General features: G+C 35.6%; 1 protein-coding gene across 8 annotated transcripts in view; it reads left to right on the top strand.

The window, feature by feature from the left end:
- STK33 (serine/threonine kinase 33) overlaps positions 1–27,031 on the top strand; it is a 147,238-nt gene that overhangs the window by 96,346 nt on the left and 23,861 nt on the right. For all 8 annotated transcript variants that reach the window (XM_038568976.1, XM_038568977.1, XM_038568974.1 and 5 more), the window contains 5 exons: positions 1,280–1,368; positions 3,235–3,319; positions 10,354–10,429; positions 15,017–15,129; positions 15,562–15,647. In XM_038568976.1, the coding sequence (XP_038424904.1) occupies positions 1,280–1,368; positions 3,235–3,319; positions 10,354–10,429; positions 15,017–15,129; positions 15,562–15,647 (449 nt within the window). The remainder of the gene's footprint in view (positions 1–1,279; positions 1,369–3,234; positions 3,320–10,353; positions 10,430–15,016; positions 15,130–15,561; positions 15,648–27,031) is intronic.

Raw genomic sequence — 27,031 nt, 5'->3', positions numbered from 1 at the left:
AAAAAAGAAAGGAGGGCCCTGCACGCAGGGGCAGCAATTTTTGCAAGGGCAGGAGACCAAGGGCTTCCTATTATGCTAATGTCAGTTCTCCCACATTAAGCTATAAATTCAGTATGATGCCAACCATAATGTCGGCAGGGTTTTTCATGGAACTTCTTTTTTTTTTTTTAAAGATTTTATTTATTTAATCATGAGAGACACACAGAGAGATGCAGAGACACAAACAGAGAGCTCTCAGGGAGCCCGATGTGGGACTTGATCCCTGGACCCCAGGCTCACGCCCTTAGCCGAAGGTAGACACTCAACCTCTGAGCCACCCAGGCGTCCCTTTCATAGAAATATTCTGAAGTGGGTGAGAATAGCAAAGAAAAATTGAGAAAGAACAATGAAGGCAGAAGGGAGACTCACTCTGCTGTATTTATGTAAGAATGGGTCAGTGGAGTGAGGGAAACACACAGTCCACAAACACAGGCCTGGAGCTGTATAAGGGAACTGTAAATGGTTGGGTGGGGCCTCCAGTTCAGGGCTCTTCAAATGCAATTTCCCAGCAGTTATACATGTACCAGTTTAAGTCAGGGAAAATGACTGCTATGGGTATGAACTGAATAGTTACTGCAAAGGAAGTTGATGATTATTTGCATGCACATCAAAATCCTACCTGATGTCTGACATGTTCAACTGAAGATTCTGTGTCTCAAGGCTTTTGTTTGCTTGTGTTTTGTTTTGTTTTAACATATAAAGAATAGGAAAGTATGTGCTCATGATGTAGAAAGTATGGGCTCATGTTGTAGAAAAATATATTGAAATAAGTGTAGTTTATATATATGTTGTCAAGTTGCAGTATGTTAAATGTTTAGATTGGCAATAACATGTGCATGGAAGTAAAGACATAATCCTCTGTTTGAAGATGTAAGGATATGGGAAACCTTACTGTGTTTGTAACTACTTTTGTCTCCCTCCACCTGGGAATGCCTGACCTTTGGCAAGATCCTCCTCCCCACTCACCAGGCCACCAGTCAGGAAGAGAAGCCTCTGGGGGCAGCAGGGAGATGGGGAGAGAGAGGGGAACCAAAGAAAATGCCTCCTTAAGGATAAACATATGAAGAAAAGGGATTGGAATATAAGGGAATGGAACAGGGCAGAATTATGCTTGGCCCTCCTCGAAGTTTTTAACAGTGGGATGTTAATTTGTTAAATATATTTATTTGTTCTTTTTATGTCCTCTCTATTTTTCCCATTATTCACTATTCATTTGATCTGTTGTTTATTTTCTTGGTAGATATAGTACATAGAGATCTAAAACTGGAAAACATAATGGTTAAAAGCAGCTTTACTGATGATAACAATGAAATGAACTTAAACATAAAGGTAAGGTATCATAAATTGTGGTAAATATTTGCCTGTAAACAGTTTGATAGCAAAGTGGCAGAGTACATCCTCTTTTTAGATACATTTTGGAAGCTTTTGAGCAGCAAAATAAGTGGCTTGTGCTAAAAAAAATTAAAATTTTACAAAAGAGGTTGTAACTGACAAGAATAATTTTACAAGTTAAGTGGTGCTATTGAATCTTTTTTAAAGTACATATTCATTTGGATAGTTCTAAATCATTAGTTAATAGCAAGCAAACAGATGCTCTGAATTCTAATTAATTTCAAAATTATGCCTGGTAATTTGATGTAAATGTGTTACAGATTTAGAAAAAAAAACACCTTGGCTATGCCTTTGATACTAAATTAACGCTAAAGTCTGTATTTCTCATTGAAAATTTTCCTGGGTATTAATATTTATGTCCTAAGCACAATTAATGTGCCAAGTGTTTATTCTTCAAGATTTTATTCAAATTAAGTGTTCCTTAATGTCAAATAAATGATAGGATACATTATTTATTACTTAGCACTTTAACAGCGGCTGCTTTCAAAATATATGAATGTGTTAATTTAGGAATAAAATGTTGTCTGTGAATAACTTGCTCTGTTGTAGAAGCTAAATCCCTATGTAATGTAAGTTGGCTTACCAGCATTGTTGTTTTACCAAAGTAAATAAATATTCTTGAATATTTTTATTTTAAACTCTATGAGGGCAGGAATTACATATGTTTTATTCACTGTTGGTATCTGCAGAAATGCCTGAAAACATAGTATGTGCTCACTTAATATTTGGTAAATGAAGGAATAATTACTCTCTAAAGAACTGAATTGACCGTGAAACCTTTTGTTTATTTGCTATTTATGTAGATTTTCTGTGGAGAAAGACACATATTACAATGTTCCAAGTGGGATAATTGTGAAAACTCTGGAGAAATTGATTTTTCTATTTAGAAAAATAGTGCTATCACATATTGATAGGAACATTTTCTTATTCCAGAAAGCACTGGAAACTTTGCATTCAGTGTCTGTGGACCAAGAGCCTATCTTTGGTTGTATGATCAATAAATGTGCCTGTTTTTCTGCTTTCAGCCCAAGGCTGTTCCAACTTGGGAGACAACACCAAGGGCACACACTGAATATTTAATAACTGAATGTGTACTGGCCCCGATTTGGAACTGAGCAGAAAGAGTGCAGTTGCAGCAGCAGGCCTCCAGTGGATTTGTAGCTCTACAGTCGCTTTTTTCCCCTGTTAACTTGCTTCTTGTAGTTTTTAATAGTGTAGTAATTGTTTTAATTAGTAAATTCTAGAAACACAAAGGGAGGTCTAAGTAAAGAAAAGATAGTATTTACCAGAGAGAGTGTCTTATAAATAATTATAAAAAGGGGCAGTTTCTGTGAGTTTTGACAAGGATAATGACTGCATTTATAACAGTTCTTTCAACTGGAACATAGCTTGGGTGTCAGAAAAAATAGGTAATAAACATACTAAGGCCAGAATGTATTTTACGATGAAAGAGGTTTTTAAAAATAACTTTTTTTAATCTGAAAAAGCTAAATGCCTTCTTTCAAAATATAACTTCTTGTGTTCAACTGGTAAGTTTAATTAGAAGGAATGAGCAATTGATATCATGGGTGTTTGCTTCAGGTAGGAGAAACCATGCTTCTCTTTACCACTGATTTGTTTCTTCACAAAGAGGGGGGTGGATGGGAAGTGAAAGCAAGGTCCTTAGTAGTAATACAAGCTAAGCCCCTCCATCCGCGAGAATCTCTGAATTAAATACAGTGGATGACAATGTGGTGGAACTCCTACCTTCAGAATGAGTAAACTCTGGGACAGGAAAACAGGTCACTGTGTTTTTTCTTCCAGGTGACTGATTTTGGCTTAGCAGTGAAGAAGCATGGAAGGAGTGAAGCCATGCTTCAGACTACGTGTGGGACTCCTATCTATATGGGTAAGTTAGTAGATTTAAAATGATCTCTCTATATAAAGAGGTAGAACAACTAATGTAGATTAAAACTTGAGTGGCTTGAAAGAACTCCTAAAACTCAATACCAAAAAAAAGAAAAATTCAATTAAAAAAATGGGCAGATGACATGTATAGACATTTCTCTACAGAAGACTCATTCATTTGGGGAATATAAATAATAGTGAAAGGGAATATAAGGGAAGGGAGAAGAAATGTGTGGGAAATATCAGAAAGGGAGACAGAACGTAAAGACTGCTAACTCTGGGAAACGAACTAGGGGTGGTAGAAGGGGAGGAGGGCAGGGGGTGGGAGTGAATGGGTGACGGGCACTGGGGGTTATTCTGTATGTTGGTAAATTGAACACCAATAAAAAAAAAAAAAGAAGAAGACACATAGATAGCTAAGAGACACATGAAAAGATGCTCACCATCACTTATCAGGGAAATGCAAATCAAAACCACAAGGAGATATCACCTGTCAGATGGCTAAAATAAAAAACACAAGAAATAGTAAGTGTTGGCAAGAATGAGAAGAAAAGGGAAGCCTTGTGCACTGTTGGTGGAAATATAAATTGGCACAACCGCTATGGAAAACAGTGTGGTGATTCCTCAAAAAGTTAAAAATAGGAATACCATATGATACAATAATTCCACTTCTGAGTATTTATCTGAAGAAAACGAAGACTACTAATTTGGAAAGATATGTGTACCTCCATGTTCATTGCAGCATTATTTACTAGCCGAGATACGGAAGCGTCCTTAGCAATAGAGAAATGGATAAAGTGTCCATCAGTAGAGAAATGGATAAAGAAGGTGTGGGATGTATGAGTGTATGTTACTACTCAGCCATAAAAAAGAATGAAATCTTGCCTTTTGCAACAACACAGATGGACCTAGAGGGTATTATGCTAAGTTAAATAAATCAGACAGAGAAAGGAAAATACCATATGACTTCACTTAAATGTGAAATCTAAAAAAAATAAAACAAATGAACAAACAAAACAAAACAAAACAGAAACAGACTCATAGATACAAACTGGTAGTTTTGGTGGGTGGGAGAAGATTGGGCAAAACAGGTGAAGGGGAATAAGGGGTATAATCTTCCATCTATAAAATAAACAAGTCATGGGGTTGTAAAGTACAGCATATGGAATATAGTCAATAATACTGTAATAGCTTTGTATGGTTAGTAGACTTTTTGTGGTGATTATTTAGTAATGCATATAAATGTCAAATCACTATGTCCTATAACTGAAACTAATATAATATTGTATTCAACTATAATTTAAAAAGCAAAAGAAAAAAAAAACTTGAGCAATTTGATTTTGCCGTAATTTTACTTCATGGCCCTAATCAAGCTGCTTCCTCTTTTCTTATGTCAAATAGTTTCATTGTTTTAGCATTTTTTCTCACAGTTCTTATCTTTAAAGATTGTAGTTTTTGTTGGTTTTCTGGACTCTTCTTATAGTTGTTTATATCTCTTAGATAATCATACCATAATCATAACCATAACTTAATTATTGGTTTTGTTAATTCATGCTGAAATCATGTGTGTGTTTTGCTTCTTTCCATTTCTTACCCAATTTTATTACCGTCAAATGGTACATCCTAAGGAGTACTGATTAAATATATTTTGTAAAGCAACAGTTTACCATTTTTCTAAGTGAGACTTTTAACAGCTTTACTGAAGTACAATTTAAGTGCCATAAGAAGTGTAGCATTCGGTGATTTTTCCTACATTCATGGAATTGTGCAGCCATCACCACAATTCAGTTTTAGAATAATTCTGCCCCAGAAAGTTGCTTCATGCCTGCTTGTACTCCATCTCATTCCCATCCCAGTTCCAGGCAACCATTCATCTATATTTACCTTTTCTGGACATTTCATCTGAATGGAGTCATACCCTATGTTGTTGTCTTTTACGCTGGGCTTCTCACTTAGTGAAATATTTTTGAAGTACCTTCCTGTTGTAGCTGTAGTCTGTCCCTTTATATTTCTGAACAGTTGTCTGTTGTATGGAGATGCCACATTTTGTTTATTTGTTAGCTGATGGACATTTAGATTGTTTCCAGTTTGGGGCTATTATGAATAATGCTGCTGTGAACATTTGTGTGCAAATTTTAATATGAACACATTTTCCTTCGGTAGCTATCTAGGAGTGAAGTTGCCCTGTCATAGACTATTTATATTTAACTCCCTTTTTTTTTTAAAGATTTTACTTATTTATACATGAGAGACACACATACACAGAGAAGCAGAGACACAGGCAGAGGGAGAAGCAGGCTCCATGCAGGGAGCCTGATGTGGGACTCGATCCTGGGACTCCAGGATCACGCCCTGGGCAGAAGGCAGGCGCTAAACTGCTGAGCCACCCAGGGATCCCCTATTTAACTCCTTTTTATTTTATTATTATTATTATTTTTAAATATTTATTTGTTTATTTATTCATGATAGACATAGAGAAAGAGAGAGAGAGGCAGAGACACAGGAAGAGGGAGAAGCAGGCTCCACGCCGGAAGCCCAACGCGGGACCCGATCCCAGGACCACTGGATCACACCCTGGGCCAAAGGCAGACGCTGAAATGCTGAGCCACCTAGGGATCCCCTATTTAACTCCTTTTTAAAAAAAGATTTTATTTATTTATTAAGGAGAGAGAGAGAGCACAAGCGAGGGGAGGGAGAGGCAGAGGGAAAAACAGATTCCCCGCTGAGCAGGGAGCCCTATGTGAGGCTCTATCGCAGGACCCCAGGACCATGACCTGGCTGAAGGCAGACGCTTAACCAACTGAGCCACCAGGTGACCCTTTGTGTTTGAGTTTTAAGAAACTGCCAAATGTTTTTTCAAAATGGCTGTAGCATTTGACTGTTCTTTGAACAATGTGTGAGGGTTCCAGTTTCTTTGTATCCTTGCTGAGTCTTGATAATCACCTTTATTTTTAATTATAGCCATTCTAGTGGGTGTGAAGTAGGATCTCCAATGATTTTTAGTTTGCTAATTTTCCTAATGACCAATGATGTTGAGCATCTTTTCATGTGGTTATTCATCATTCATAAACTCCTTTGCTGAAAATCTGTTCAACCCTGGACATATGAGATGATTATATATTTTTCTTTTTAAATTTATTAATGAAATAATTGCATTAATAGGTTTTGAAAATGTTGAACCATCCTTGCTCTTTTAGATTAAGCTCCACTTGATTTAATATACTGCTTTACTCAATTTGTCATCACTTTATTTAGGAGCTTTGAATGTAGCTTGCTTTCTTTTGTGCTGCCCTTGTCTTTTTTGACAAAAAAGTTATCAAAATGATTCAAAAAGGTGTGGAAAACTTGGATAATCCAGTATAAATTTAAAATATAATAGAAACAATCTATCAGAAGGTACCAGGGCCAAAAATATTTTAAGGGAAAATTTCATCAAACTAGTAATAACAGATAACTTCTGTTACTTAAGTGCTTCATGAACATACCATTTTATTTTTTAAATAAGGCTAGCAAAAATTGATAGATAATTTATGTTTTTCTAGAAAATTGTTCATTACATTGGGATTTTAAGTTTTATTGGCATAAGTATGCATATTAACTTATAATTTTCTGATTCTCCTGTGTATCTGTGACTCTATCCCCCTACTAATTACTAATATTTTTAAAGATGGTCGTAATAATGTAAGATTAGCAAAATTTTTGAGGATCTACTTTGTGTAAGGACTAGACCGGGTTATTGAGAATACAACTGTGAACAAAGTATAAAAATGTAATGTTGGTGCAAACATTAAGCAAAATTAAAAAAGTAAAATGTATGGTATTATCTGGGGTGTTAGAGAGAAGTGCTAAGGAAGAAAAATAAAACAGGGAAGGGGAGAGGATATACTTAGGATGGTAATAGTAAGATCTTTCTTACTTGGTTGACATGATAATTAAATGAGAAAACATATGTAAAATGCTTAGCACAATACCTAGTATTTAGTGCTCAACAATTTAAGCTCTTATAATAACATCAATCATTTTGTTTGTGTGTGTGTGTGATCAAATTTGTTAGTGGTTAGGAAATTTGTTGGGCTTTCAAAGAACCAGCTCAGGTTAAATATTATTTTGTTGACTTTTTCATTAATTTCTTTTTTTATTTTTCTGAATTCCTTCCTTCCATTTTCTTTTGGCTTATTTTTGAGCTTCCTATGCTAAGTGCTTATTTATTATGTTCAGTCTTTTTATTTTCTATGTATTTTCCTCCGAGTATCTCTTTGACCATTTCTTTAACTAGACAGTGTTCTTTCTATTATTTATTTCTTAATAGTCTATCATTTTAGTTTTAGTCCTCTTTAATCTAAGAATTATTTAGAAGTGCTTTTAGAATTTTCCAAGTGGTTGAGATGCGTTTGATGTTTATATGAATATGTGTTAGTTTTTCTAGCCTTTTGGTTTTTCTGTCTGGTTTTCTTCATTGTCCTAGGCAATTGTGACTTAAAGGTTTTCAACTTCTAGGAATTGTTTTTTGTGATTGAACACATGGTTAGTTTTTGCAAATCTTGCATTGAATGTTTAGAAGTATATTTCTGGTTTTTTGACCACAGCAATTTCTCTCAGTGTGTATTTATAAAATCAAATGCGATACCTTTGTGATTCAGACTTTCCATATTGTTAAATTTGTTTTTTTCCGTTGATTTCTAAGAGAAAGAGTTATTAAAGTCATCCACCAAGATAGGGCTTTGACAAATCTTTTTGCACCCTTTATGAATTTCTTTAGAGAAATCTTACTTTATTGAAATATAATTTGCTTACAATAAAATGCACAAATTTTAAGTGTAAAGTTCGATGACTTTTGACAAGTGCATATGCTTATCTAATTACCACTCCAATGACGGTACAGAACATCTCTATCGCCCTAGAAAATTCCTTTGTGTTCCTCTGTCAGTCTCCCACCCAGACCACTGATGATTTTCATCACCAAAGCTTAGTTTTGCCTGTTGAGAACTTTATTTAAATTAAATCAGACAGCGTATCTTCTTGTGTCTGTCTTTGTCTGTTCCGTGTCATGATTTTGAGACTTACCCATGTTGTATCAGTAGTTTATTCATTTTCACTGCTAAGGAGTATACCTAGTTCTGGTTGTTTTTGTTTTGTTTTTTTTTCCTACTTGATGTATAAAGTTTTGAAACTGTTTTATCTTATTTGGGAAAAGGATACTTTAGATTCTGTTCATATCCTCCTGTTGGCAAAAGACATCTGGTCTGTAGTTACATGGGGAAAATATATCCAAGCACCCTGAGTTTTATGCCTGCTTATTAGCTGTCTACACTGATAACAAGTGAGAGAACAAGAGAGAAGACAGATGGTTTGTAGAGCTTTGCTGACTTCCTAAATGGCTCCCTGGCACCGTTACTCTGGCCTCTGCCTCCCTGTGAGAGCTGTGATGGCAGTGCAGGCGGAAATGCCCTGGGTCATTAAGATGGCTCTGAGAGACGGAGGAGGCCACCATCCTGGGCCCCCGCTGTGCGGGGCACCCAGGGTGGAAGCCAGTCACAGACTTGCCCTTGTCAGAGACTCGCTGCCACAGAGCCACTTGAACTCTAGTGATTCAGTATTTAAAGAGTTTAAGTAGAGGTAAGGAATAGTTGCTTAGAGGAAAATACTGATTCATATTCAATGATATAGAAATGAATTATGCAGTTTTGTTAATTATGTATGGTTGAGCCTTCTTGTTCTTTCTTCTCTCTACTTTTTGGTTCCTTTTTGTTTCTCAATAGTTCCTTTGACAATAGGCAGAGGAAATGAAATTCCATTTGCTTTTAGTAGTTATAAAAGGGCTGTGTGTGTATGTGTGTGTGTGTGTACGGCGGGAGAATGAAACTTTTCTTAAACAAAAACACCTTTTACGTGGGAGGCACTCTGTAGCTGTGTAACTTGAGGCAAGTCACTTCATATACCCAAACCTTAGTCTCCTCACTGGCAGAGTGAGCCAAATGCCTACATGCTCATCTCACAAGACTCTTCACAGGATTTACACAAATAACATAATTTAGACAAAAGTACTTTGTAAATATTAAAGTTCTATTGAAATATATATATATATATATATACACACACCTATATATATATACATATATATATATATATATACACACACACCTAGATTTCACTTTTATATTTATATCTGTTTTATTCTTTCTTTTTCCTTAAAGAAAGGTATTTGATTCTTAGCTGCAGAGGCACAATAGATTATTCCTGAAATATCATATGTGACATTTTAAAATCCATTTAAGAAGCCAGCCATTATAAAGTAATCTAATCATTAAAATGTGCTACCTTAAAAAAAAAAAAGCCAAAACCAAAAAACAAAAGTACCACACAACTACTTAGAGAAGATTGTTTAAAGGAACCCCATTGTGAACACATTGTAAAGTATGGAGCACAGAGCTGGGGAGTCAGGAGTACCTGGATCCTAGTCCTAGTTGGTTTTTTGATCCAGGTATGTTGTAGGAGCTCTCTTTTTGTCTTAGTTTTCTCATTTAGAAAATGTGGAAAATAATTTGTATTCCATCATAGGAGTACTGTGTTATTGTTATTATTATTATTATTTTACTAAAGTGATTTATGACCATTTATATTAGTTTCTCTGTGAATCCAGATTTCCACATATTGGGCTTGCTTTAAATTATATCCACTTAAGGCATGTATTCAATTCTATTTTTGGAAAAGAACTGAGATATTGTTGTCTTCTACTATAACTATACAATCTTTGCAAAATCATTTCTTAACAATTTCAAAGGAATGGAGAGTAGTCCATTTAGTTACACAGTTTATGCCATCGTTCCATTAGAAGCTAAATGACAAGAGTGAGGGTACAGTGACATCAATTGTTAAGGCCTGTACATTATTCATTTAACATCTGCTGTTGGTTCTCTTTTTCCCTGTGGGGGAATAAATTACAACACATCAGCACATTTTTCATGCTTTGTGTTTAAGCGTTTAAACTTCATTTATTGTATTATTAATATTATTTCATTTCTGCTTATTTGGCAGCCCCTGAAGTTATCAATGCCCACGACTATAGCCAACAGTGTGACATTTGGAGCATAGGTGTCATAATGTACACTCTGTAAGTAGTCTGCTAAATGTACAGTTTAAAATGAATGGGTAGTCTCTAACAATAGACCAGAATTACATATATTTTATTTTATTATTATTATTATTTATTTTATTTTATTTTATTATTTTTTTAAAAGATTTTATTTATTTATTCATGAGAGACCAGAGATAGAGAGGAGAGATACAGGCAGAGGGAGAAGCCGGCTCCCTGCAGGGAGCCTGATGCGAGACTCATTCCAGGACCCTGGGATCACAACCTGAGCCACCCAGGGGCCCCCAATTTTAAATTAAAACTTGACAATATTGTTTTTAAAAAGTGACTGAAAAAACAATTCGGAAGCCATTCTGAAATCTCTCTTGTTAGTCGTCAGCTACCTCCGTTAGATATTTTTTAGTACTATAAATTTTATAACATAAAGGTTTGCATTTTATTGACCTATAAATGCTGCAGTACATGGTATAATCTGAGCAAAAACTTGCTTAACACCTCTCTGATCCTTTGCTCCAGACCAAAAAGGCTTTTGTATTTTCTTGAATGATTCACTTATAGCCCATCGGGTAGAGAGAGTGCTGGGACCTGGCACTTAGCTGCCCTGTGGACAGGACATATGTGAGGAGTGAGCACTAACTAGACAGGTGTTCAGCCCACGATCCAGAAAATACTCTACAGTTCCCAATCCTCTTATTGCTACTGAAAACATTGCTGTTTCTGGCTCTTCCTCCTGTCTCATTCTCAAGATTCCATCAAACTCCATGTCCTATTAATTTTTCCTTTGCAGTGTTCTCACCTATTTCTTCATTTCTCTTCACTTGTATGATTTCTCCTTATGATCCATTTTCTAAAACATTACAATGTCTGTCTGACTGTTCCCCCTGCCTCTGGTTTCCTTCCCCAGTTCATCCTTCACATTGCTGTCAGGTTTGTCTTTCTAAATCACAAATCTGATTGTACTACTACTTTTCTGATTCACAACCTCTGATAATTCTCCCTGGTTATAGAAAAATATCAGAACATCCCATCATGGCATGACAGCAAATCTTTCATGCCCTAGCCCCAGAATGCCTTTCCAGTCGTGGGCTAGCTGTGCATTCCCATGCGCCTACCATATGCCGTAGCCACTCTAGGCCACTCTTTATGATTCATATATGCAGCATCACATGTCTCTGGGTCTTTGCCCATGCAGTTCCTTGTGCTTACAATGTTTTTTTACATCTCTACTAACCTTTCTCCTGGGTCCTTCAGCTCAAACATCAACGCCTTCTGTTTCCCTAACTTGTATCTACCCCAATAGAGTTACTGCATTCATTATGTATATCCATTCCCACACTCCACAGAGGATTTAAAGCAACATACAAAAATGCATGCAAAACAATAACATTGAAAGAAAAACAATAGTATTTCATCAGAAAAGTGTGCACCTGTGTGAATTTGATAGAATTGTTCATTTTCCTGTATTCTCATAACACTTTTTAAAACTAGATTATACTATTGTAATATAATTATTAGAGTATGTATTTTTTTTTCTGTTTTTGTTTTCCTTGTTCTAAATTCCATGAAGGACAGAGATCTTATATTATTCCTCTCTCCATCCTTAGTATCTGGTACAATAGTAGACATGTAGTCAGTGCACAATATATGTTTGTTAAATTGAATTAAAGCGAATTGTCTAAGAGGTGTTCTGAAAAGTTAGTGGCTATTGTTCTGCCTCTTGGTGAGCATGAACATTTTTATGCTGATGCAACATTAGTTTTATGGTCATGTTGAAGATTTCACTGTGCACTACCTCTTCCAGATCATTTCTAAATATTGACATCACAGTAGTTACATTTTCACAGTGCTGTGAAATGGAATACACAGGCAGTAGAAATTGGAAGATGTGATTGTAGCTGTAACTCAGATGGCCAACACACATTGCTGCTTAGATTGCATAAAGTATAAACGTAGTCACAAAGTTTTTGATCATTATTTTATGCTAATTAGCATCATACTGTAAAAATTCTGAGCCTTAGTTTTTAATTAAAAATATCACTATTTTAAATTAGTGTTTTATACTTGTAAGAATTTCCAGACAAGTCAGACATAATATATGTAATCTATTATTACACAATTCATGTGGTGTCTGCTGCCTGCTTAGTTTGAATTTGTTGTTAAAGAAAGTGATAGTGTAGTACATATCTAAAATTTTTTCTCCTTCTTAAAGATATAATTTTAATTTTTCTGCTTCAGAGCGTGGCTGCATATCATCCTAATGACATCTTTTTTCCCTTACAGTAGTCTCTTACTTAGCTAATCAGTGCCTATTCATTAATTTGCCTGAGCCTGGTGTTCTTATAGATAATTTCTTTCACCAAGGGCACAAACATATTACCTTCTCCAAGGGGGTTATTTTCTTGTTTATCAGTTACCCCTGATTCATTTCTGCTTAATTGAACAATGATAACATACTTTCTCAAGGTGAAATTAACATAAATACTCTTCACGGGTACTATCCTCTGCTGTTGTGATTCCTATGACACAGGCAACAGAAAATAATAGAAAGGCTTTAAAAGGCATTTTTCATGTCTTGGATTCCCTTTTCTGGATGTGAAGAAAATTGCTGTCATAAAATTTCATATGCTGCTGATTGACCAACCATTAGATACATTTTGTGTAAGTAAAATTGCAAAGGACAGAAAAAAAGTGGGATTTTTAAAACATAGCCCTTAAGCTATGGTTGCATACTTGTCAGGCAATGCAGGAGCAGCTAAGAAATTGGTGAATGTGCATATCATTGGTTGTTAACAGACTCAATGAGCTGGACTTTTGCTGGTGCATACTTGTTACAATAGATAGTAATTGTCCATAAGACCATTTTTTCTGTTTTTTTTCTATTGCATTTTAAAACTGAACACTACAGGCAAATAAGATCACAGAGAGGAGGTTCAGAATGAGCTGGAGAAATGAAAAGTATTAAAAAAGGAGATTGCAGAACAAGTTGATAACTACTGATCTCTTAACAAGAAGCTATTGCAAATGAAAAGCTCTGTTTTCTAGCCTACTTTGACAAGGATGAAAACAACTTTTTTTCCCTAGGAAATTAGCATTGTCATTCTCATTATCATGTAAAATATTTATCAAATTTAAATTAATTCAAAAAATGTTCATGGCAAAGATTTTTAAAAGAATTTAAAAATAGAACTTTAAAAATCAGGAAAAAATCTAACTGCTAGGAGACTTGGAGGTCATTATACTTATTTACATAATAGGCTTTTGGGAAGTATAATGGAATTATGCCAATTTATTCTTTCAGTAATAAAGTGGAAAAATAGAATCCTGAGAGTTGAAGAACAGACATACAGTGTTGCCTCTGTAATGAGTCCAGGTCCAGCTTCTGTCTGGTTGTCATTGGGAAAATCTGATTGTTGACTACAGGGTTGTACTCAGCTGTTGGGGTTGACATAAAGATGATGGCTAACATTTGTTGAGAATGTACTATAAGGAATTGAACTCAACTTTTAAGTAAGTTCTTGTAGTTTTAGACTGGATTACTTACTGAAGGAGAGGTTTGCCATGCTCTTTGTAAAATATAGTACAATACTTACTCTAAAAAAAGATTTTATTTATTTATTTATTTATTTATTTATTTATTTATTTATTTGAGAGACAGTGTGTATTTATTTATTTGAGAGACAGTGAGTAGGGTAGGGGCAGAGGGGGAGGGAGAGGGACAAGCAAACTCCACACTCAGTGCGAAGCCAGTCTCTGGGCTCAATCTCATGACCCTGAGATCATCATCACCTGAGCTGATATCAAGTCAGACACTTAATGGACTGAGCCACCCAGGCACCCCAATACAATATTTCCTTTTAAAAGATTGTCAAGACACGCAGTCTCTGATTTATAGAATGTACATCAAGCCCGTGTTTACTTTATATATACTGCCAGTGGTTTTACTGATGTTGGTCATTACATATGCTCAGCTTTTCTTCCAGACAGAAGGGTCAAATCATCATCATCATCTGATTTTCTTCATGCAGATTGTCTTCATTTTGTATACCATTTTTTTAAGAGTTGTGGCCATTTTAATGGATTTTTTGTTTTGAATCAGAGCCTTTAGTCCCCAGGGTTATTCTTGGTTTATTCTTACTAACATTGGTGTAATATTTTACCACACATAAAGCCGTTCCATGGTCATTTGACTCTGAAAACTCTCCTTGGACTCTGATAACTCAGTATATTTCCCCTTAAGTTCAGTTTGAATTATGTAACTTAAGCATTGCTTTACCTTTGCTCATGTTGAAGTGTATCTTCACTATTATTTGTGTACTTAAAATCATACTCCAGCTTGTATTTTAGTCCTATTTAAGCTTAGTTTTCCCCATCTGGAAGACCTTTGGGTCATTTGCAAATCTGGAGATTTCAACGTATATAAGGGCCTATCACTGATCTTGCAAAACCCTTCTGCTTCCATTTCTACATCCAGAGAGATGCCCACCTCTAGATCTCTTTTACTTAAATTTGAAGCACCACTACTTCCAAGTTCTAAGGAAACTTAATTTTTGATAGCCTCATTTTGATTATTAAAAAATCTAAACAAAATGATTGCCTTTATTGTAGATTATGTGGAGAACCACCCTTTTTGGCAACCTCAGAAGAGAAGCTTTTTGAGCTAATAAGAAAGGGAGAACTACATTTTGAAGATCCACTCTGGGATTCCATAAGTGATTGTGGTAATTATAGATCTATTATTATTTACTAAGGCAAATGTACATAAGAAACTTGGCCAGTAATTTAAATACTCTAAATCTCTATTTTGTCATTAAATTTACTCATAGAAATAAACACTATTTACTTGTAGAAATAGTGATCTCTTCACTATGGTTGTAGTCAAAACTTCCAACAAAAACAGAAAAATATATAGTAAAAGTTGAAGGGGAAATTTCTGATCATCCTGCTCATTTTTGCTGTAGAACATAAACCAGCTAATCCAGGCAATGAGATCTCACCTTAGGTCCAAAACTTTATTAGCCATTTTTTTCTGATGATTTTTATTATATAGTTGGAATCTTCCCCTCATGTCATATAGATCTAATCCTAAATAAAGTGGAAAGTAAATGGTATTAATTATAGCTAAGATTTTCAGGATTTTCCCTTATTTGCAGCTAAAAGTGTTTTGAAACAGCTTATGAAAGTAGATCCTGCTCACAGAATCACAGCGAAGGAACTACTAGATAACCAATGGATAACGGTAAGTTACAGGATTACTTCTTTTTTTTCTTTTTTGACATGCTACCATTGTTTTATTTTTATTTGGTCTTATAGTTTATATACAGTCTTTAAAACAGTCCATTAGTTTCATCTTCTGACAAGTTAAAAAAATTATTGAGTCAACACATTTCTGAAATGGGTATTTTAAAACTATTACCACAATTGTTTATATATGTTTATAGAGGTTTGAATGAACTCTGTTTTGCTCCATGCCATGAGGGTATCAAGTCTGGTAGAAGAGAGCTGAGAAATGCCCATTATGAAAACTGTAATATTGAAACAGTCTGTATATTAAGTGATGTAAAGCCCTGGAACAGTCCACTACTCTTTCAACTCTTTGGATGCAAGGAATCTTAGGGGACTGAGAAAAACCAAGATTTTCTAAGTGGCTGTGACCTGGCCTGAAATCTTGAGTAATTACCCATTTACATATTGCTTCCTCCCATCAGACTAACTGCCTTCAGCATAGACCCTATGTCTTACTGAGCTTTGTATTCCTGTACCAGAACATTACCTGGCCACATAGGACCCTTGGAAGAAGCTGCTACTTACCTTTCAATACTTATCCTCTTTTTGTTCTCTGGTAATGAGGATCCTTGCTTGTAGCTGGAAACACTGCTGTTTAGTCTTCCTTGCTGGTTAGCCCCGGTTTTTGTTAATTATCATGATGGCAGAAATAGGAGCAATTTTTGGAAAGTGCCCTTAAATGGAGAGAGTACGGCATTCCACAGGTCCATCTCCTTTCCTGGTGAATGGAATGTAGATGTGATGGCTGGAGTTTGATTAGCCATATTAGACCATAAAGTGGAATCCGTAAACTGAGGATGGTAGAGCAACAAGATGCGAAGATCCAGGGCTCTTAGCTCACAGAGCTGCCATGCCAGCCCTTGACTGCCTACCTCCAGACCTTTTCAAGTGAATAGCAAACAACTTCTGTCATCCTTAGGACATGTAAAAATATAATATTGAGCCTAATACCAATTAATACTCAAATAATTGCTGAATGAATGATTCAATAAATAAATACATCTGTAAGTATCTTTAAAAAAGCCCAAGAGGGGCACCTGTAGGGGCTCAATCACTTAAGCATCTGCCTTTAGCTCAGGTCAAGATCACAGCGTACTGGAATAGAGCCTTGCATCAGGCTCCCTGCTCAGAAGGGGTCTGCTTCTTCCTCTCCTCCCTACTCATGCTCTCTCTCTCATGCTATCTCTGTCAGTATCTCTGTCTCTCTCTCTCTCTCTCTGAAATAAATAAAATCTTTAAAAAAAAGGCCAAGAGCTGAGATTGGATATTTCTAAAGACACATTTTTAAGCATTATTCATCTATGAAAAAATTGTTGTACATCTATTATTTGCTAGACACTGTGCTAGGTACTGGAGATATCTGATATGCTTACATTGCGTGGCATTGTTGCAAGATAATGGTGGCTTGGACAGGGTGGTAGCAGCAGAATTGGAGAGTAATAAATGCAGTATGTTTTTTAGGTACAATCGACTTGGTGGTGGCTTAGATGATAAGTGAGGATAAGGGAGGAATCAAGGACGACCTCCAGATTTTGCTGTAATGCCTGGTCAGGCCATGGTGGTGCCATTTACTGAGATGTGGAATGCTGTGGGAAAAACAGGGTTTTTTTCCTGGGTGGAGGGTGGTGGATTAAGAGTTCCATACTAGATATGCAAAGTCTGAGATGCCTATGTGGCATCCAAGTGGAGATATTAAATAGATAACTGAATATATGAGTCTGCAACTAGAGAAGTCCAAGCTGGAGATATAAATTTGGGAATCATGAGCATATAGATGCCATGTAAAGTCAATGTGCTGAAGAGATACAATGGGAAGAAAATACAGACAGAAAGGAGAAGAGGCCCCAGCACCCAGAAGACGAGAAGCCACCAGTGGGGGCTGAGAAGGGATGGACGATGTGGAGAGAAGAAAACCAGAGGAGTGGTACCAGTGAAGTTAGGTGAGAAGAATGTTTGAGAAAGTGAGAGCAATCAGCTCACAGGTAAATGCTGCTGAGAGGTCAAGATGAAATGAAGAGTTTCCATTAGACGGGCCAACAGGGAGGATGATGGTGGCATTGAAGGTCCAGGTAAATTTAGATACATATCAGAAACTTATAGTGATATCACTCCTGTTTTCAAGTCTCTTGTTTTACTTTGGAAATTTCTAATCATTTTTCTGAATTATATTTTTTCCTTCAAGGGCTAAAAAACCAGTCTTCACTGGAAGCTGGGTTATATCTGCCCTCTTCTGTGAATGTGTTGATCTCTGAAATGATTCTGTGCAATAAGTATTTCTGGCCTAAAGTAATTGTGCAAATGAGCTAGCAGCTAGATCATTGCAAAACTTTTCTGAGTAGATTTGTAGTACAGCAAAATCAAAAACTGTAAAACAGATGGTGTGCCTTAGAAATCTATCTCTTTTCAGCATCACACAACATTCGGGTTTGGCCATTTAATTATTTGTTTTCTAATTAGTACAACTTTATTTCTGGCTTTGGTCATTTTTCCAGAAGTCTCCATTTTTGAGCCTCTGTAACATTTGTCTCTATGTAGTCTTTGCCAAATGGATAGAGAAGTGACAGATAGCGTGTACTATATCGGACTACCCTAAGGAGTTCAGTGTATGAAGTTTAGAATACTGGCATTTTATAAACTTCTGAAAGGCAAAACTCTTTTCTTCCTAACCACTTGAAGTCTTCCTGTAATTCCTATCCTCTGTTTGAAATAATCTAAAAAGAATATGTTACTTCTCTCAGTACCTGGCTGCTTTATAACTAGAGCTTATCTTTTGCGATATCTAACATGTAGTGACATTTTTTCAAAGAGCTTTATTGGATAAAAAGTTTTTATGGTTCAGCCTATGTATTGTGCATTTTGAAATATGGTATATACCTGAAAAGTGTTCTGAGAAAAATAGAGTTCCTCTATGTACATTTAAGTGAATGGAACTTAAAATAAACACATTTGTCATCCTGATTTCAAAAGTTGAAGATTAGATGTAAGGAAAACCAGCCAAAAAGTGACTTTCCTACAAAGGAAGAGTTTGATGATGACTCCCATTGCCAGGAGTGTGCCTGTGATCCTCTTGTGTCTGTTTCTTCCTTTCTGTCCTCTTTCGTCTCAACAGTGGCTCAGGAGCTTACTTCATCCTATTATTATTTTTTAATTTAAATTCAATTTGCCAACTTATTCTATCTTATTAGGCAATTACAGTTGCTTCTTGGTCCCCTCAAGACAACTAACACCAAGAATTTGCAGGTTTAACAAGTTTCCTAGATATTTTTAATGCTTCTTTATATTTAAGAACCCAGCTATAAATTAAGGAAACATTTTTCTTCTATGGCTGTTCTAAAGTAGTTTCCAGATCTGAGTTCTGTTGGTTCTATTCATACATTCAGTAATTCTTTTGACAGATTTTGTCTGTGTGTGTGCCTACCAAGTTGTACTAGGTAATAAATAAAATATCATTAAAGACATATAGGATATGGTCTCTGATATAAGGAACTTATGACCTGGTAAGGGAGACAGGCTATGTAGAAGATACAATGCAGAGAAGATGATAAATGACATAAGAAATTGCCAAATGACCAGAGAGATGGAGGCAAGCAGGTATAACATCAGGAAGTTCAATCTGACTGACAGAGAAAATGCTTGAAGGAAAGAGGTGGAAAATACATTCCTTTTCCTTAAAAATGGAAAGAGAATTGTGAGGAACCTGAATACCAGGCTAAAAAGCTGTAACTTGCTGTCATAGAACAATATACACTCTTTGAAATGAAGGAAATTATTGTTGTAGTGCATCAGTCTTGCAAGGGGGCTTATTTTAAATGGGATAGCGGTCATTTAAATATCTTTATTGATTTTACAAGTATCTTTGGATTTTTAATCCATCAGGCATTCTAGTGGTCCAAAAAAGTGAATAAAACAAGGTCTTTCCCCTTAAGTAATTTACCACAAAGTACAAGGTACTTTAGTTTATGGTCACACTTTTAGAAGGCACTTTTCATCAAGGCATGGGGTCTGATCTCAGAACGGTCTTTCCTAGTGTGTGAACAAGGCCCTTCTTCCTTAATTTACAAGTTATTATCTGAGTTTTGTTCGTTAGCTTTTGACCATTAACCTTAACATACACTTTCTATACAAGAGAATGAAACTTTTTTTTTTCTAAAAGATTTTATTTATTTTTTCATGAGACACACAGAGAGAGAGAGAGAGAGAGAGGCAGAGACACAGGCAGAGGGAGAAGCAGGCTCCATGCAGCGAGCCCGACATGGGACTCAATCCCAGGTCTCCAGGATCACACCCTGGGCCAAAGGCGGTGCTAAACCACTGAGCCACTGGGGCTGCCCGAGAATGAAACTTTTCTGATGCCTAGTTGTTAGGCACTTTTTCCAACTGTATATTTTCATCCTAAATATATTAAGACTCTTATTTTATTATAGTTATTCTTAAATTGTGAATTATCATATGTGTATGAATACATCAAGTTCCTATTTAATGAAGGTTTCTATAAAAATTATGTTACAAAGAAACCCAAGAGCCAGGAACCTTAGGGATTTATTCCATATTCAGTGATTCATAGACTTAATAATCCAATAAATATTTACTGAATAACTACAATGTGCTGTGGAAGACACAGGAATGAGTCTGGCATAGTCCCTGCCCACAGATTGTGCATAGACTAGTAGAAGGTTTAAGTGAAAATATAGGCAGTGAATATAATATATAAAATACACTATATATAATATATAATAATGTGTTCTATAAATATACAAATATACTCTATTTTATATATTTTTATATATAAAGTGATATATGGTATAATACAGTGTGATAATGTGTACTATATAGTGCCATATAATGTGGTACTGTATAATTTAGCAATAGTACTAGATTTTCAAGAAGAGAGCTATCATTCCCTTTAGAGAATTATGAAAACTACTTAAAGTGAAGGTAATATGTGATCTGGCTCAAAGAGTGGATAAAAGTTGAAAGCAGTGTTACAGTCATGGTAAGAAGGATGGGGATTCTAGATTGGAAGAACTTTACAAAGATATATAGATTAAAAATGTACAATATATTCAGAGAATATGAAGTATATTAGTAATTCTGTTTTTCTAGAACCATAGAAGACATGTAGGGAAGTAGTAGAAAATTAAACTGTAAAGGCAGGTTAGAACTATCTTACTCTAGACCTTGACTTATCTGGAGGAGACTTTATATTCAGCTTGTTCGATGATGCTACTGGAAGGCACTGAAGGACCCTGATCACAGGTGAATCTATGCAAGTTTTTCCTTTGTCCCTCTGACCCTTACAGAGTGATTTGGGTAGACTTGAATGAGTTCTGTGGGTTAGATTCTGAGGAGAGAACACCTATTCTAATGGAGTGTCCTAGCTGAGAGAGTAAGAAGCTGGAAAAGCCCTAAGAATAAATTTTTTAAAAAATATTTTATTTATTTATTCATGAGACACATACACACACACACACAGAGAGAGAGAGAGAGAGAGGCAGAGACACAGGCAGAGGGAGAAGCAGGCTCCATGCAGGGACTTGATCCGGGGTCTCCAGGATCACACCCTGGGCTGAAGGCAGTGCTAAACCACTGAGCCAGCCGGGCTGCCCCCTAGGAATAAATTTGAGTTGAAGGTCTTGAGGGAGCCTTACACACATGGCAGAAACAGGATCTTGTTGGGGAGATAGTAAACTAGGAGTCAGGGTCTGAGTGGAAGCAGGATGGGTACTGGAGCAGGTTGGGGATAAGCAGCAAGTGTCTGAGACTCCTTGCAGCTCAGCTCCATCAGTTAGTAGCCTGGTAGATGTATTGCTGGCAAGAAAGAACTTCAGGAAGAATAATCTGACAACAGTGTATGTGGTGCATCTTGCTTGGTGGCAAACAACAGCCGGAGCTTTGGGGTGCCTGGGTAGCTCAGTCAGTTGAGCATCTGATTCTTGATTTTAGATCAGGACATGATCTCAGGGTCATGGGATTGAGTCCTGAGTTGGGCTCCACACCCAGTGGGGAGTCTGCTTGAGATTCTCTGTCTTCTCCCTCCTCCCCTCCCCACCATGTGCACATGCATACTTGTGCACTCTCCCTCTCTCTCTCTCTCTCTCTCTCTCAAATAAATAAATGAATCCTAAAAAGAAAGTTAGAGCACTGAAATAGGACTTGAGTGAGATGATGAAGATTGGAACTCGGGCAAAGAGAGTGGAACAGAGAGGAAGGGACAAATCAGACATTCAGAAGAGAATCAACACAAGTTTTCAACTAAGTAGAAATGTTAGATAAAAGAGTACAAGGAATCAAACTGTTTGTTTAGGTGCCTGGGGAAGTGATATAAAACAAAAAGAAAGTCTAGACAATTTCTGGTTTCATAGATTAGAAAAAGAGTGTGACTTTTTTTTATAAATGTAAACATTATATTTACATTTTTATGCTTGAATAATCCAAAAAGAATATTTTTAAAAAATGGTGAATCTCCTAGTGTATTAAGTTTAAAATTTTTTCATCCTAAATTTAATTAATTGCAAAGGATATAATTTCCCATATTTTGTAAATATTGATAATTAAACATAAAATTAGTATTGTTTTTACATGAATAGGACATTATCTATTTGTAAAAACTTATGAACAATCTCTTCTTTAACAGAAACTATAGGTTATTCATTCTTTTCTTTGGATTTCTGTTTCTATTTTACATCTTTCACAGAATTTTATCCTAATATTTATTTTTGCTTGAAAGGGTTTTATTAATCATCCTATCATTTATCTCATATTGCAAAAAAAAAGGTTCAAATACATATTTATTTTTTTTTATTTTTTTTATTTTTTTAAAGATTTTATTTATTTATTCATGATAGTCACAGAGAGAGAGAGAGGCAGAGACACAGGCAGAGGGAGAAGCAGGCTCCATGCACCGGGAGCCCAACGTGGGACTCGATCCCGGGTCTCCAGGATCGCGCCCTGGGCCAAAGGCAGGCGCCAAACCGCTGCGCCACCCAGGGATCCCTCAAATACATATTTAAATTTTGTTTTTATTTCCTGTGATTTTAAGATTCTAAATGTTTAAAAATTATTTAACAATGACTTATCATTATGATTATTAGTATGTAATTGATCAAGAGAACATTATTATAATTTGTTATAATTATTAAGTATCACAAGTACAATTATATTGGAAATGCATCTCTTTAGTGGATGTATAGGGCTACATCCCACCCCCTCCCAAATAGTTTATTCATCCATGATTGAATATTACTTATTGTTAGAAAGAGATAGCATTTAGCATCAATTATATTGATGTTTTTGTTTTTAAAGATATAGGCACTGAGAACCCTAAATAAATAAGTAGATGAGAAGGGAAGGAGTTTCAACATAGCAGTGTCCTTCAGTTCTTTATTTTTTATTTATTTTTTTTAATTTATTTTTTATTCGTGTTCAATTTACTAACATACAGAATAACCCCCAGTGCCCGTCACCCATTCACCCCCACCCCCGACCCCCCTCCCCTTCCACCACCCCTAGTTCATTTCCCAGAGTTAGGAGTCTTTATGTTCTGTCTCCCTTTCTGATATTTCCCACACATTTCTTCTCCCTTCCCTTATATTCCCTTTCACTATTATTTATATTCTCCAAATGAATGAGAACATATAATGTTTGTCCTTCTCCGACTGACTTACTTCACTCAGCATAATACCCTCCAGTTCCATCCACGTTGAAGCTCAGTTCTTTAAATCTGTCTGAGTTAATTGTCAGAAACCACTGAGGGAAAGGCCTGTTAGAGAAGACTCTGGTTCCTGCCAAGATGCTGAATTAGCACAGACTACAGCATCGTCTCTGATGATTAAACCTAGAATAACTTTAGAGAAAAATCTCATGATACCAGGATTCAGATAAAAGTATGAGAAATCTTTGGGAAGATAAAGGATTTATTTTGAGTTGGCACGTATGGTGGGTGAGGTGACAGCCAGGAGCCAGGACAGGATGTTAAAATAGGAAGACAAAAAAACCAAAGTTCCCCTTTTGCTTATCTTCTTTTGCCTTGGGACATTGATGCCTTTCTCCTCACAGGGGTCTGAAGAAATAAAATCAGAGTAGCACTGAAGTCCTATTATGAATGAGAAGCTAAGGAAAGTGGATAGGAATTGACTGGTTTTTGTCATTGACTCTTTACCTGTTGAACTCTAAACACTGGGACTGGTGGGTTGTACTTTTAGGAGTGCCTCCTCCTAAGATGCCTTCTCCTGAGAGAAGGTTGATAAGGATGAAACCCTGGGCTGAGGGGTAACTTGGAGGGGGCAGGTTTTTGGTGCCTGAGGTTCTTACCCTTTATTCTTCCTTGAACTCCTGGGCTGAAGGCCTTGATCTGGCCTTAGAACTGTATCCCGTCCTCCCAAGGAGCCAGTACTCCCTGGGGAAGATGAGATCACAGGCCAAGTTTCAGACACCATTAGGAGCATTTAGAATAGATAGTCCAAAATAACCTGAGAAATGGTATATCAGAAGTTGACAAAATTACATGGAGAAATTGGCAAATTCACATCATAGTGGGAGATTTTTATGCACTGCTCTCAACTGCTGATAATGTAAAGCAAATGAAAACAGAAACAAAGGTATGGAGATTTTAACAACACAATCAAAACCTTATCCTAGTAGATGCATATATAATTCTACACCCAACAATTGGAGGACATATAGTTTTCTTAAGCCCATGTGGAACATTTATCAAGATTGATCTTATGCTAGTCCATGAAGCAAACAAGCTTCAATGAATTCCACACAGATCATGTTCTCTAACAATACACAACACGTTAGAAGTCAATAGCAGTTAGATTAAACATCTGCATGTGTTTGGAAATCATATCACATGCTTCTAGAGGAGTCTTGGGTTAGAGAATGAATACAAGAAAAAAAAATCCAAAATCCCTAGAACTGAATGACTAAGAAAATACAACATGTCAAAACTTGTAAGATGCTGGGAAGTATATTTCAGCAGAATTTTTTAGCCTAAAATATTTATGTTAGAAAAGAAAAAAGGTTAAAAATTAATTAACTACCTATCCAACTTAAAACTTCAGGAAAGAAATCCAGCAGAATATAAAATAAAGGAATAAGAAAAAAATCTAAGTGAAAATAAACTAAATAGAAGGCAAAGTAGAGAGGAGAAGATAACAAGACCAATATTTGAATCTTTGGAAAGACCAACAAATAGAGAAAACTTTGGCAAAAGTAATCAAGAAAGAAAGAAGACAAAAAGAATATTATATATGAAAAAGAGAATACAGCCACAGATAAAGCACAGAAAAGGGTTAAGATTTAAAAGATAAGAAATTTAAAAGACAAGGGAATCCTACCAACAACTGTATAGTAATAAATCTGAAAACTTTGGCCAAATGGACAAAATTTCTTACAGCTTCATAAAACTCTCAAGGATAAGTGGAAAACTTGAAATGATCTTATAATTATTAAAGAAATTGAAGTAGTAGTTTAAAAATCCTCCATAAGGAAGATGATGGGATGATGGGCATTAAGAGTACACTTATGATGAGCACCGGGTAATATATGGAAGTGCTGAATCACTGTATTGTACACTTAAAACTAATATAACACTGTATGTTAACTATACTGGAATTAAAAGTAAAAACTTTAAATATATATATATATATAATATATATGTATAGTTTTTTTATATAAAGTATAAAAAACTTTATTTATATATATATAAACTATATGTTGGGTGTAGAATTATATATGCATCTACTGGGATAAGGTTTTGATTGTGTTGTTAAAATTATATATATATATTATATATATATAATTAAAATAAGATCTTCCATAAGGAAAACACCAGGCCCAGATGATTTTACAGATTAGTCCTACAAGATTTTCATCTCAAATTTTAAATCACCTCCCACCCCCAAGAGGGAGTTTTTCTTAACTTATTCAAAAAGTCTATTATAACTCTGTATACTATAGTATAACAAAATTAGACCACTGAAAACTAAACCTTTGATAAAGGAAAATGACCCATTTCACTTATTAATATAGATGTAAAATCTTAAACAAAATATTAGCAAAGCGGATCCAATGTTGTATATAGAAGATAATACATCATCACCAACTTGGATTTTTGCTAACTATACAATGATGGTTTAATTTTAGAAAAACGTCTATAGGGATCCCTGGGTGGCGCAGCGGTTTAGCGCCTGCCTTTGGCCCAGGGCGCGATCCTGGAGACCCGGGATTGAATCCCACGTCGGGCTCCCGGTGCATGGAGCCTGCTTCTCCCTCTGCCTATGTCTCTGCCTCTCTCTCTCTCTCTGTGCGTGTGTGACTATCATAAATAAAAAAAAAATTAAAAGAAAGAAAAACGTCTATAAATATAAATTCCCACATTAACATATTAAAGGAGGAAAAGCATGTGATGATTTCAAAGGAAACACTTAGAAGACTCAATGTACATTCATAATTTAATTAGGAATAGAAGAAAATTTCTCTAACCTGATATAAAGGTTATAGCAAATATCATTCTAAAAAGGAAATATGAGAACTTCCTTTAAAATAAAGTGCTAGTCAAGGAAGTTAGCTTTCAATATTTTTTTCCAGCATTGTTGTTCTTAGTTAACTTGAAACAAGGAAAAGAAATTAAAGGTGTGGAAATTGGAAAGCAGAAATAAAACTTTTATTTTTTATTATAATATACAGATTATTAGACATATTATTGGAAATAATAAGAAAGCTACTTGAGTAAGATAGCTGGATTTAGTATTGATATATATTTGATCCTTGAACAACATGGAGGTTAGGGGTATTGACCTCCTGTGCAGTGGAAAGGCCACTTATAACTGACTTCCCAGAAACTTAACTAATAATAGCCTGCTGTTGACCGAAGCCTCACTGATAACATGAGTAGTCAATTAACACATATTTTTTATGTTATATGTACCATATGCTATATTTTTCAATACAGTAAGCTAGAGAAAAGAAAATGTTATTGAGAAAATCATAAATAAGAGAAAATACATTTATAGTTCTGTACTGTATTTACCAAAAAAAAAAAAAATCTGCGTATAAGTGGACCCACACAGTTCAATCTCATTGTTCAAGGGTCAGCAGTATATTAGTATAGAAGTGTATCAATCAACACATCTACGCCTTAAACTTACACAGTGTTGTCACATGTCAATTCTATCTCAATAAAGCTAGAAAAAAAGATTGGTGTACAAAGGTCAATTACATTTCTATTCACAAGCAACCAACAACAGAAAATGTAATAAAAATAAAGACATGTAAAGCAGTATCCAAGAATATAGAATATCCAGGAATGAATCTAACATAAGATTTCTAAGACAT

This window comes from Canis lupus, chromosome 21, assembly GCF_011100685.1.
Source record: "Canis lupus familiaris isolate Mischka breed German Shepherd chromosome 21, alternate assembly UU_Cfam_GSD_1.0, whole genome shotgun sequence".
NCBI classification, from domain to species: Eukaryota; Metazoa; Chordata; class Mammalia; order Carnivora; family Canidae; genus Canis; species Canis lupus.
Note: the sequence above shows the minus strand (reverse complement) of the source record. Positions and strands in the feature narration are given on the sequence as shown.